Consider the following 12,808-nt stretch of genomic DNA (forward strand, 5'->3'; position numbering starts at 1 on the left):
AAAAAAATACCAATGTATTCATATATTTAACTTGTTCCCCGTGCCTTTTACCACTTAACAGATGAGTGAGTGAGCAGAARCTCTAAAACACGTCCCTCCTGACCTGTCCTCTCCTGAGTGAAATTAAAGCTGCAGTATGTAACTTTTATATAAATATATTTATATAAAACAAATTTTTTGTCAGGGGGCCCAAGATTTCTGGCAGCGCCCCTGATACTGCCTCTTTAAATAAAGGAACAGGACTGTTTTAACATCACTAATGTGTTAAAACAGTTAAAACATGTTCATTTTACTCTCAACATGTTGTGTTTCAGCAGTGTTTAGGCCTTTCTAGCTGTTCTTTTATTAAAAAAAGCAACAAGTGACTGTTATGTTTCCATTTTACTCCAACAAACCGATCAGACTCCATCTACCAGCATTCAGAGAGCTGCAAGTCAACTTTGTCACAACGGCCGCAATGGATGCAGAGATAAGAGTGTGTTTGGAGGAAAACCTCCTACAGAGACACACACACACCTGACCGGATCTTTGAAGCGAAACCTGCTGGACTTTTAAGAAGTGCTGTTTGTGCATCCCTGACATACCAGACACACAAATATAAATGGTATTATGAAAATGTTTATTATGTTATCTGTCTCCCTTTTGCTCTTCCAGGGGGATATTATCTTCTCCTGCAGCCTCTATTTCTACTAAACTCATATTGTCAATAATCCACATTAATAATGGCAGAGCAACTACTGAGAACTGAGCAATTAGCAACACTCTTTTTTAGTGTTTAAATGCTGAAAAAGAAGAGGCAGCATAATGAAATAATGCCCGTAAACTGAGAATTTCTGAGAAATAAAATTTTAGTCATCTTGTTTTCAGATCATCCTAATCTGAACAAGACCATTGTCACAGTAAGGAATGTGAAATATTCCTCTCAACAGCACTATTATACCGTATCAACATCATTTTATTTTAATTTTCAAGCTGCTTTATGATGCATGACCAGGTTTTCAGTTGGTGTAGAACAGGATGGCTGCAGGTGAAACAAAGTGCTTTGTTATTTTCTTCTTCTTTTCCTTTTTGTTTTAACGATATTCATTTTTACGTTGCTTCTATTGCATCTGTGACTGTTTAACTTCAAGACGTTTCAGGTGAACGAATGCAGGGATCTGCTGACCTCTGCAGCTTATTGGCAAAGTTGCACCAGGAAATGCATTTCTTTGTTTTTTGCATCACAATGACCAAAATTAAAGTTGACGTCAGCCAAAGACACGGTGAGGTGGAAACGGTTAATTGCGGATTTGTTTACACCCGCCATCATTTCCCTCAGTGTTATTCATAAAGCAGGGCGGTGACGCTGTGCGCCGTGTCCCCTCTGGTTGCTGCTCATCTTTAAAAAACGGTCACCACAAATTGAATTCAACAAATCCGTAGCTTCCCTCTGATCGAGTTACTCTGCTTATTGCCTCTTATGAGTTTCCTGCGCCAGCATCCAGCGGGTGCAGGAGGCTGACGGAGAATAACCGGCTCTAGGCGCAGGAAGGCAGGAGTCACTGGGTGTATGTTTTGTTTTTTATTTCTTAATAAAAACTGCTCTGTGACGATGGGAAGAGGGAACCGACTGATGCTGAATATCCACCAAAAAAGCTTTCTTGAAATTGAGCATGTTAAATTCACCACTGCATGTTTTTTTTTTTTGTTGTTTTTTTTGCAGTGCTCTCTGTCTGCCGTCCTTGAAGCAGGGATTTTCCTGCTGGCATTGTCAGCTGAGCACGTGACTCCCAGCTTGGTAGGAAGCAAGACAACACAAACACTTCTGCTGGAAGATGACACGAGCAAGGGTTCCCATGGCAACTGTGGGAAAGACTGGTGGTGTGAGGATGGCACCGGAGCATTGTTCTCATCGGGAGTGCTCTGAATCATCTGTCAGTGAGCTGCTTGCTGCTGCTGCAGCCACGGAAGGGAGACTGTGTGTTTGTGGAGCTTGTTTGCTGTAGCTAACTATGTGTCTGTGTGTGTGTGTGTGTGTGTGTGTGTGTGTGCGTGTGTGTGTGTGCGTGTCTGTTTGTGTGTGTGTGCATGATACACAACATTGTGGACTGTTTTCTTTGCAGGGGCAGATTGCTGCCTGCACCTATTGGCTTCTTGGAGACGCCTCAGAGGAAACCAGGAGACTCAGAATACTAAAACAGCTTTTTCACGTTTTCAGTTTCAAGAGAATAAAAGTTTTTATTTTCCATGAAGCTTTACTTACATTTTGTCTCGCTGATATTTTATCGGGAATTTTTCTGATCAACCAACCAAATGCAGTCCAACATTTGTATTCCCACCGCTAATACTAAAACCACCAGCTTTGTTGGTCTGAAAGTGACATTTCTGCCCATCCCTTTTAATAAATGAAATCATTTGGATAGATTTTGTAACCAGCAGATATGACATCTTGACACATGTTGCTTGGATTAAGGTCTAGACTCCAGACACCATGTACCTCTGGCTACATGTGTGTGAAGTATAACTAACCCCCAAATCAACTTTTTTTTTTCTAAATAATTCTAAAGAAGTTCTTTAGGGTTATGTCTTTATATATCTATTCAAATTTTGACATTTTTGTGTGAGTTTGTTGAGTTCCATTTTATTTTCGCCTGAGACTGTCTCAGTGCTGCCTCCTTTGGTCACAAATAACTGACCACGTTTTGTCACTTTCGTCTTCTACTACTACTCTCCAGTTTCCATTATTTGCTGTCATTTCAACATTATGCTTTCTCTCAGTTATTTTTTCTTCCTGTTAAAGATTTTTTTTCCTCTCTACTGTTTGCTACACGCATGTTCAATATGAGGAACAAGCAAACTATAGAAATAAAACTGAACAGAATTGAAATTAATGGTAGCAAATCTTCACCTTGAAAACTAAACACACACACACACACACACACACACACACACACACACACACACACATTGATAACACCCATCTAGTCCAGAGGACCTGGATCATATTTGCAGACTTTTAGCTCACGCTCCCTTCCTGACAGCAGTGTGATTTCCTAACAGCCTYTGACTTGAGGAGCTGCATGTTTCTTCAGCGTTTTAACCTGAAGGCATGCAGGGTGTGATGCAAAAGCAAACACAGGCAACAGAGACTGACTGTTGCTGTGCCAGATCAGCAGGACGGTGCTAAACCTCCTCTGATGGAATCTCTGWGCAGACGCTCGCTGCTGCAGGCCTCTGTCAGCGCTTCGGCCTGCAGCTCAGCGTTTCAGCTCATWCTTTGCTGCACAGCCAGTTCCTCTGCCACGGCACCGGCTGATGTGGATTTTACTTACATATACGACTCTGCTGATGCAGCCTAAAGGGCATCTATCTGCTGGAGTACTGGGGACTTAGAGGAAGAGTAAATCTCTGACAAACTAGAAACTTTCTAGAAAAAACAAGGACATTTCTGAGATGGAAAAGTTGAAAGTTTGCTAGAAAAACCTCAGAAATATCAAGATTTCTCTCAGAAATTTCTTAGAAACAGCAAGAAAATTTTTGAGTTTAAAAAGTTTGAATTTTGTTAGGAAAAAAATAATTAAGCTGAGAAATYTTCTRGAAAAAAACCATGGAAATTTCTGAATTTCTAAAGTCCAAAGTTTTTTGACTTTTCAAATTCAGAAMATTTCCAGATTTTTCTCAAAAAACTCAAAATTTCAGTTGTTTTTTTCCTAGCCAATTTTAACTGTTCAAACTCWGAAAATGTCTGAGTTTTTTTGGTGGAAATGTACTCGTTCTTTTTTTCTTTCTATCTACAAGGATCTTAAAGCAGCTTCACAGGCCCACTAGTCCTGTCTAATCCTACTTGAAGGGGCGGTGTCATGTGTTATCCATTATTATCCATGTGCCATTTTATAGCACAATCAAGTAACTATGTTACCTTCAGTGGTTATAAAAACACTATATAAATCAAATGGCTTAAAAGGAATTTAGCTTCCATGATCTTAAAAGACAGGTGTGGTAATATTTCTAATTGCTAAATGACATCCTGGTCGACTAGGCGAGACCTGATCCAGTCTAACACATCACCAGTCCCTCACACTTTTTAGTCAGAATGTTGTCAAAAGCAACAGAAGTTTCTTAAAGTGATCCTGGTTGAGATGTGTGTAATTCAACACTTTRATCAAGTTTTGTGGTGTAGTCAAAGGCCTACAAGTAGCAAAACTAAGAGCTACTTATSTGTGAAGGTTGTAACTGCACTTAGGCAAATACTGTAAACACAACACAGSCAGCAGAGTAAWGAAGCGCCTCTTTCTCTGCACACAAAGCCTGGTGGAGCTGCTCCGCTTCAACCAACRTCTTAATGAGACCTAAAGGTGATGGAAGTTTTTTGCCAACTGGGTCACGCTTAGTCAGCTGTTAAGGGATGAATACAACTTTTTAACAAAACGCTAACTGAAAAGCATCAAATGTTTAACAAGATCCAAAAAAAAAAGACTCSTAACATCTTTTCTGGGCCAAGAAGAGGGTGGCATTGTCCTACAAACATCCCACAGAGTGTCCCAGTTACCTGCACCGTGGAGCCGAGGAGACGGCTCTGTGGGCGGACACACACATCCACACACACACACACACACACACACACACACGCACACACACAGGAAGAATCAGTATGACACAAAAAGACACATTTAAATAAAACATCTCATCATTCCAGCGCTAAACAATTTACGTGCCATGGTTTTATTTTGATTTGATTTGTTTTTCAATCAAAAAATATTATTTCACAGCTAAATTATTAAAAGCACATTTTCTTCAGTTTTTTTTTTCTTTGTGTTTGTTGGTTATTGTGCTCTGTGTTTACCTGTTTGGTTGAAATGACTCATGATGTGAGAGTAAAAAGAAAAAAAATCTGGGTTTTTCTACATAACTATATAACCATTAATCTGTTCTGAGAACCTGAATAAACAGGTCTTATTTAAAAAAGAAATAATGTCTCAAAGAGAACTGCAGGTCTTCAGCAGATTAAATATCAAGGAGGATGTGATATTTGTTTTCTCATTTTTCTAAAGTCAGGAGTTCATCAGATTCATTTTTTTATCATATTTTCTTCTGCATCCAAATTTATATCTTTTTGCATACAATAAATATCTCTGTCACAAACAGTATTATCAGGTACGAAGACACAGCGGTTTCAACAGGAAATCAAATATGCAATATTAAACCCAAACGTGAAGCTTCAGCTTCAATCTCCTGTTTGAGATTAGCCGAGTTTCTTATGCATTAAACTGGCTGTTTAAAAAAACACATCAAAACAAAAGAAAGACATGACAGAAAAAGGAGGGAGAACATCAGCCGACTCTGCTGTCAAATATCCAGCAGCACAATGAGCTCCAGCTCAGAACAGAGCAGAAGTGAAACATTGTTCTCAGACGTTGCCTCATAATTGCAGGTTTAATGCAGGTGGAAATGATCAAGCAAGAGAGACSCTGGTGTTGTCATGTCAGAGGCTTTGTGTGGAGTTCAGATGTCAATTACACAGAGAACCACAGCAACCATGAGCTCAGAAAACCGTCCTCCTTCCCCTTACCGCTGTCTCTGTCTGCCTTTGCTTTTCGTTCTTTAGGCTGGTTTCACAGGGTCTGCATGCTCTGCCTCTTTCCCTCCCATTCAGCCTGATTGTTGTGTCTGACTGTCAGAGATAAAGGAGAAATGATCAGTGGACAGATTCACTGCAGCAGCTCCGCTCTACCTGCCCAATACTGCTGAATTAAAACACCAAGTCATTTCTTCTTTCAAAATATTCATGTTTTTTTTTTTTCATTAAAATAACTTCTGCACTGATGTGTTGGCCTTCCATTGTTTCATTTTAGAACCTTCACATGTACTGATATTTCCACTGTTCTGTGTGTTTTATTGGAATTTCATGTGACAGATGAACACAAAGTCATGTCTCAGGTAAAACTGAAGCAAACTGATAAGATGGCTTTCAAACTATTTYGTTGATAAAGATWAAAAGTGGGTATGGGAATGATGGGCGTGTCTACAAGCGAAGGCCCACCTCCTGGCTCTGATTGGTTGTCAGGAGCTCCTTTTTCTCACACATAATCTCTCATATTGAACTGTCAGTTTCAACAAATATGTAAATAATTTTTTTTTTTTATAAAAGTCACGTCAGTGAAATGTCTCTAGCTGCCATATTGGAAGGTGAACCTCCGCCCCAGGTTCAAGTTTTTTGAAAACTCCAACCTTTTCTTCTGTTATTGTGCAACGTTTAGCAGAATTCATCTCTAAATCATCTCTGATTAGCTTTCTTATTCCTGCTGAAGAAAATCATCCCACAGCATGATGCTGCCACCAACATCTTCTAAGATGGCAATGGTATGTTGCTAAACGTTTTGGATGTCTTTGTTGCAGATCAAAGCTAAAGAAAAAACAGAATACYGCAGGATTAAGACTGAACATAAGCACCATATTTACCGTTAGTTTTTCATTTTAAAGAATACAGATTTAACAGCCTGACTGGAACTGTCTCCATTTTTATTTTAGTTTTATTTCACCACAGCGAATGAGACGTCTTYCTTTCTCAACTTCGTGYTCCAAATACAAAAATTTAAGGCACTCTTCTCGAACAAGATTAATGTAATCCTTTTGCATGTAATCCCTCACTTTCCATACTTGGATAGATTCTTTGGAAAATATGAGATTATGAGATTAATGTTCATCTCACAGCTGAATTTAAGAGCTTAGGAAGCAGACATGGTCTCCGTTGATGGAGACAGTCCTCACTTTGTCCAATTAAAATCTTTGGCAGCAAAAGAGATTTTAATGCTGTTTGATGTCAGAAACATTCACAAAGAGAAGCAGGGAAAAAAACATACATGGGATCTGAAACAACACATCAGCTCAGAGGTTCGAGATRAATTTATAATTACATTAGGAGTTTGGTGTGTACGTTCTCCACACTGTAGCTTAGAACAGAAAAAATACTAAAAAGTAAGTTGGTTTTGACATATTAATGTGTCCACATGCTGTGGTGTGCTCCTGGACATCAGGCGYTGCACTGCAGCGTCGCCAGCCGCAGGCTGCTCAGGCTCTTGTTCTTCAGCTGCGGTGGGCTCGCACATTTCGGGGCGTCCCGGGGCGACATGGCGGCCTTGGTCTGTCCCATCCACCTCACCAGGGAGATGATGCTACAGTCGCACTGCCACGGGTTCTCATGCAGGTGCAGCTTCTTCAGYTCTGAGGTGAAGGACAAAGGAGACTGTAACCAGGGCACCGGGAGTGGAAGAAAAGGAATTGGGTCYATCTAACCTGGAATATGGCTGAACATGTTTCCATCCACTGTCTTCAGGCGGTTTCCACTGAGTCCAAGCTGGGAGAGCTTGGGCATGTTGCTGAACGCACCAGATGGCAGCTGCTCCAGCTCGTTGTTCCTCAGGTAGAGCTCCTGGTTCAATAAGAAGCTAATTTAGTTTGCCTTATGGGATGAACTTTATATAGAAAACTTGAAGAAYGTTGACAGTGTGAGGTCATTTCTTTATGGTGTTTCCACGTCCTAAAAATTCAAGTCCAAAACTGCGACATTTGCTACATTTTCAGCTGGTGTGGTTTCTTTTCACCCTGCTAGTTGTCCAACTGTCTGAACTGAATGAAATACCTGTTTCCCTCCTCGCCTGTGGTGGCGCTGTGCGAAGGAAACAACACAAAAACCTCTGAAGAAAACACTGAGCGCGACTTCCTTCTTCACGAAATGTAAACAAAAATGGAGTATCATCAGATTTTAGCGGTTGAAGGATTTATCTCTGGCTGCTTCCTGCTTTTACATCGGTTGCAGGCAGCGTTGCCACATCTTACGAGAGAAAMARGCAACCAGYTCCATRAAAACCAGCCCAAAACAGCTTAACGTGGCACCTACACAAATCCATGAGATTTTAAAGTGATTTTACAGCGTATGCCTTCATGTCACACCGCGCAAACTACCTACCGTTTATGTTTTTGTTTTATTGTGGGGAGCTCGGTAATATTTTTTTTTTTTTTTTTTTTTGAGGAAAGAAATTGAAGCCCAAATAAGCAGCTTCATATTCAAAAACAAGCCCCCCAAAAAATTCCTTAAATTTGGAAGAGCCTTCAGAAAAGAACATGGCCAAAGTCGTTTATTGTCTCCTTCAAGTCAAAAGTGATTTTTTTTTCCCCCCCTAAATCATCTTTCAGCAAAAAAAAAAAAAAAAAGAGGTGGTCATTTTTATAATGACAAGTGGACTTGTTCCCAGGTCCGCTTAGAGTTCACATACACATTCAAACCGCACCAGAGTTCACTTCAACCAAACCAACCATAGGCGGATGAGAGTTTGCTTTTTTGGTCCATGTCAGAGTTTGATTACATTTTCACACCTTCCCAAACAAACCAGACTTTACAAAGGAACTAGTGTTGAATTAAAGCRGACCAGACAGGCTTGGTGGGAATGCAACCTTAGTTATTTTTTCACACTTCCTGTGAAGGCAACAATGTTGTTACCTGCAGATTGCTAAGGCCATCCAGAGCTGACTGACTCAGTGTTGACAAGAGGTTGTTGTCCAGAACCAGCATCTCCAGTGATCTCAGCGGCCGGAATGCTCCAGATGGGACAGTTTTCAGACTGAGTTATGTGAGACAAATTCTCCAGATTAGTGCATTAATAGGCAGCTGATTATAGGACAATACAACAACGGGTTTCACTTCATTGGCAAGCTGACTGTTAGCACTCACTTCACACTGTGTCACACCTTTAAAGAAATTAAGATTCGAAAAGATAAATTACAACAATGTGTTTTAAAGTGTTTGTAGCAAATTAAGAACATAAAGTGAGGTCTTGTAGCACCGTACATGCAACACATTGAAAAGGAATGAATGCACTCTTACATTTTGGTATGCCATGGGATCATAAAAGATAAACATGAGTTTATCTCACGAAATTAATAACAATCTACAAAGGGTTTTTTATGATTTATTATCTTGAGGAACTGTCAGTTAATATTTTGTAGAGCCACCTTTCTCTGAAACATTTTTGGAGGGTTTTTCTACCAACCACCTCTGGTAGACTCGGTTTGATTGGGGATCAAAATGGCAACAACCATGCTGTGGTTCACTTTCACACTGCACTGTGCCAAAAATCCATCCATCCTTTTCTTACACCCTTGTCCCTAGTGGGGTCAGCATTGGTGCTGGTGCCTATCTCCAGCCAGACATTTCGAGCAAGAGGCGGGATCACCCTGGACAGTTTCGCCAGTCCATCACAGACTGTGCCAAACAATCCAGACTAATTGAAAATGTGTTCCCCTCCTCTCCTGTGGTGGCGCTACACCAAGAACCACTGAAGGAAATGACAGAAAGAGGGTTTCTGAAGAAGACATGAGCGTAACTTCCTTCTTCACAAAACGTAAACATAAATGGGGTGATGTCAGATTTTAGCGATAGTAGGCTTTCTCTTTACTTTGGTAAAAGATCACGAGCCTTTTCTTCCGTTAGCACTAGACTAGTAGATTTGTTTTGGTTGTATTTTCCCAGAATGCCCAGGACTACAGTCCACTTACTGCCTTTAGAGCAGTCTTTGATCTGTTTGGTGTTTACACATGCATTCAAACTGCACCAGAGTTTACGTTAACCAAAACAAGAACTAGGTTTTTAGGAGGACCTAAAAACCTAGTTTTTAGGACCTAGGACCTAGAAACCTAGGTCTTTAGGTTCTAGGTTTATAGGACCTAAAAACCTAGAACCTAAGGTTCACATCTCCCCCATCAAACCGGACTTTCTAGGCAAATAAACTGCCATTAGATCATTTAGTGGACTAGGCAGGGTTGGTGTGAAGTAACCCTTATCGACCGAATTGTTTGTTTTTTTTGCCATTTCTTCTTTGCAAAATAGCTCAGGCTTYGTCAGAAAGCTGGAGAACATCTCTGAACATCTCAAGTTTCAATTGGATCAGTCAAATCAAAAMCGTTTTTATCTGTATAGTGCCAAATTACATCAATGTAAAAAGACGTTCAGTATTATTTAATTTTAAGATGTACTCATCTAATGCAGAGATATCGTCAACAGATTATTAATGGATTTTATCAAAGCATTTTGCCCTTTGAGGACATCCATAGGGCCGGTTGTGGCCCAAAATGAAAATGGGTTTGACCTCTAAAGCACTCTATTGTAGATCGTGCTGTAAGTTCAGGATCATTGTCCTACTGAAAGGTGATGCTCCAACCAGTCTCTTGTTCAGCTTACAACAGATAAATATAGGGCAATGAATGATCTCTATTATGCACATAATGATGATTTTGTATGGAAGACAAATCGTTCCATTTAGGTCGCACATTCTTTTTGTTGCTTATTCTAATGGCTGTAATGTGACAAAATGTCACATTACAGAAAAKAACAAGAGTATAAATAGTACCATGAGGTGCTGTATTTTATGGGTTCATCYTGTTCATATATTGAAWTTTTTTTAAATACTTGAATACCATATATTATAGTGACCTGTTGTTGTCCAGATTGAGGAACAGGAGCTGTCTGAGTCCAGTGAAGGCCTTTGGAGAAATCCTTTGGATTCGATTSAGGGAAAGGTCCAACACTTTGAGGGCAATCAAAGGTCTGAAGGCATTAGACGGAAGCGCTGTCAGCGCATTAAGAGGTAGATCGAGGTCTGAGAGGTTCCTCATGCCAGCAAACATCTCAGATTTGAGAATCCCAATCTGGTTCTGGCCCAGCATGAGGAAACGAAGGTTCAGGAGGTCCTGCAGGGGAGGTAAAAAAATGAAAATGAAAACAGAGTTTTGGTCAGAATGGAGGAACACACTGTCCTTTTCTTTCTGACCACCTTACCTGAAACCCCCTTGGGGGKAGCACTGTGATGTGGTTGCCATAAAGATTGAGCAGCATCAGTTGTTTGGCACCAGAAAAGGCATTGGGATGGATGGATTTGATTGCRTTTCGTTCCAGGTTGATGCTCTCAATCTTGGGCGCTGATCTAAATGAATTGGCTTTTAGGGTTGTGATGCCATTCTCACCTTTTTGCATCAGTGGGGAAAAAAATATTAGTCTTGCAACTACACCTGTAATAAATGACTTCAGAGTCATATACACTCAAATGTAACATATTTCAAAGAACGACCTGATTATCCGAATGCCWCTCACCCAGTTTGAGGATCCAGGCGTCCGGAGGCAGATTGGAAGGAAGGCTACGGAGACCCTTTTTATGACAGTTGACTTCGGACTTTTCTGGGCCAGACTTCYTGGAGCATTTGCAGACATCAGGGCAGCTTACCACAGCCTGCGCCACGCTAAGAAAGACCAACACCAACTGAGTCCAGGGCAGCATCTTCACTGCAAAATGAACAATGAGGGGGAAAAAATCAGCAAGGAAAAATGTTTGAATCTCTTTGAGCTCAGTAGACAATAATAAACGTAAAGGAGTATTAAAAGGAGTAAATGTAAAGGAGCAAACATAAGGGAGTACCAGCACAGCTTGTTTGGCAAAGCAGGTTCTTTGCATGTTAGTCGTGCTGCGAGGTCAATGTCTGAACAGACACTGAAGAATGAGAAAAACTGTTTTATTGTCAGGGTGGTTCAAATATCCAGTCACAATTCTTGATTGCAAATGTATTTAATACATTTAACAAACCATGTGTTTTACAAGTTGATGTGATTTCCTGTAGACATGAAGAGCTTACAGTAACATTGAGTCATATTATAGTTTTGTCTTCAGAGATGTGGTATCTTTTTATAGCTGGTGTTAATGGGGAGGTTCTTAAGGCTTTTTGAGTTGGTTGCGAGTAAAATATGTCCTGTTACAGACAAAAAATACTTTAAAGAATCTGTTAAGCTTCACATGTATTGTGCATCATTAGATACCACTTAAGATAAAACAGCAGTATCCAAAATTGCACTGTGGTCAACATTTGAGAGCGCTTGAACACAAAGGTACAACAGGTTCATCAATTTTCAGATGAAGATATTAAGTCGCTGTAGGGGGATGTAGGTTCGGAACAACATATAGGCAGCAAAATATCTACTTTAACAGTCTGGTGTGAGTCCTTATCTATTTTTTCCCAAAATTGGCATTTTCCTACTGAGCCAATTCCATGGTCAATGGGAATGCAGCTACTGTCTCCTGAGAGGGTTTTGTGCTTGTTGGTCAGAAGTCAACATGGAAACATGGCAGCTTCACAGTTACGTTACATTCTGTTAGTTTAACATGAATTCTAATGTATCTGCGAGGCACTGGACTTAAAAACATCCATCTTCAGTATTCCGTCTCATCGTAACTTCATTTGTCGTTTTTGAAATATTTCACAGTATTTTAAACGCTTACAGGCGGGGGCGGAGCCAGGGGGTGGTTGGCCCCGACCAATCACTGGCCACCCCTACCAAGGGGTGTGTATAACATCAATACACTCTGATATGTATTAATATAGCAAGGCCTTCATGAAAATACTTTCTGTGAATTATTTTGAAAAGTAACAACAGTCCCATCCTGGTCATCCTTATGAAACTGTTCTGGCTCCATCACTGCTTACAAGGCAAAGTATTTGGTAGTATGTTTTTTTAATTAATTTAACTTTACAACTAGTAAAAAAATTACTATTTGAAAGAATTAACCTCAAAAAAACATTTTAAAAGCTTTAAATCTCTATGTGATGATTATTACAYATGAGTTGCTGCTTACTGATATTAGCTAAAACATGAAACAGTGAGGAATAATCAGCTTGTAAAGCTTGTAAAGCTATAAAATGCCACCTTCCAGTGGCATTTTAAAATAAAACACTCATTTAAAGATAACGTTTGTATGATTATCATTTCAGTTCAGTCTGCACATTTAAA

The 12,808-nt window shown here is 40.0% G+C and overlaps 1 protein-coding gene across 1 annotated transcript; it reads right to left on the reverse strand.

The window, feature by feature from the left end:
* Positions 1-4,747: 4,747 nt before the first annotated feature.
* On the reverse strand, positions 4,748-11,310 carry LOC103458026 (leucine-rich repeat-containing protein 15). The gene is made up of 6 exons (XM_008398564.2): positions 11,123-11,310; positions 10,811-10,995; positions 10,466-10,722; positions 8,477-8,597; positions 7,273-7,408; positions 4,748-7,200 (listed from the first exon to the last, which is right to left on the reverse strand). Exons 1-6 carry the CDS (start codon positions 11,304-11,306, stop codon positions 7,010-7,012), a joined length of 1,074 nt encoding a protein of 357 aa, XP_008396786.1. The 5' UTR covers positions 11,307-11,310; the 3' UTR covers positions 4,748-7,009.
* Positions 11,311-12,808: the final 1,498 nt, after the last annotated feature.

Source organism: Poecilia reticulata, linkage group LG21 (genome assembly GCF_000633615.1).
Source record: "Poecilia reticulata strain Guanapo linkage group LG21, Guppy_female_1.0+MT, whole genome shotgun sequence".
Taxonomy (NCBI): domain Eukaryota; kingdom Metazoa; phylum Chordata; class Actinopteri; order Cyprinodontiformes; family Poeciliidae; genus Poecilia; species Poecilia reticulata.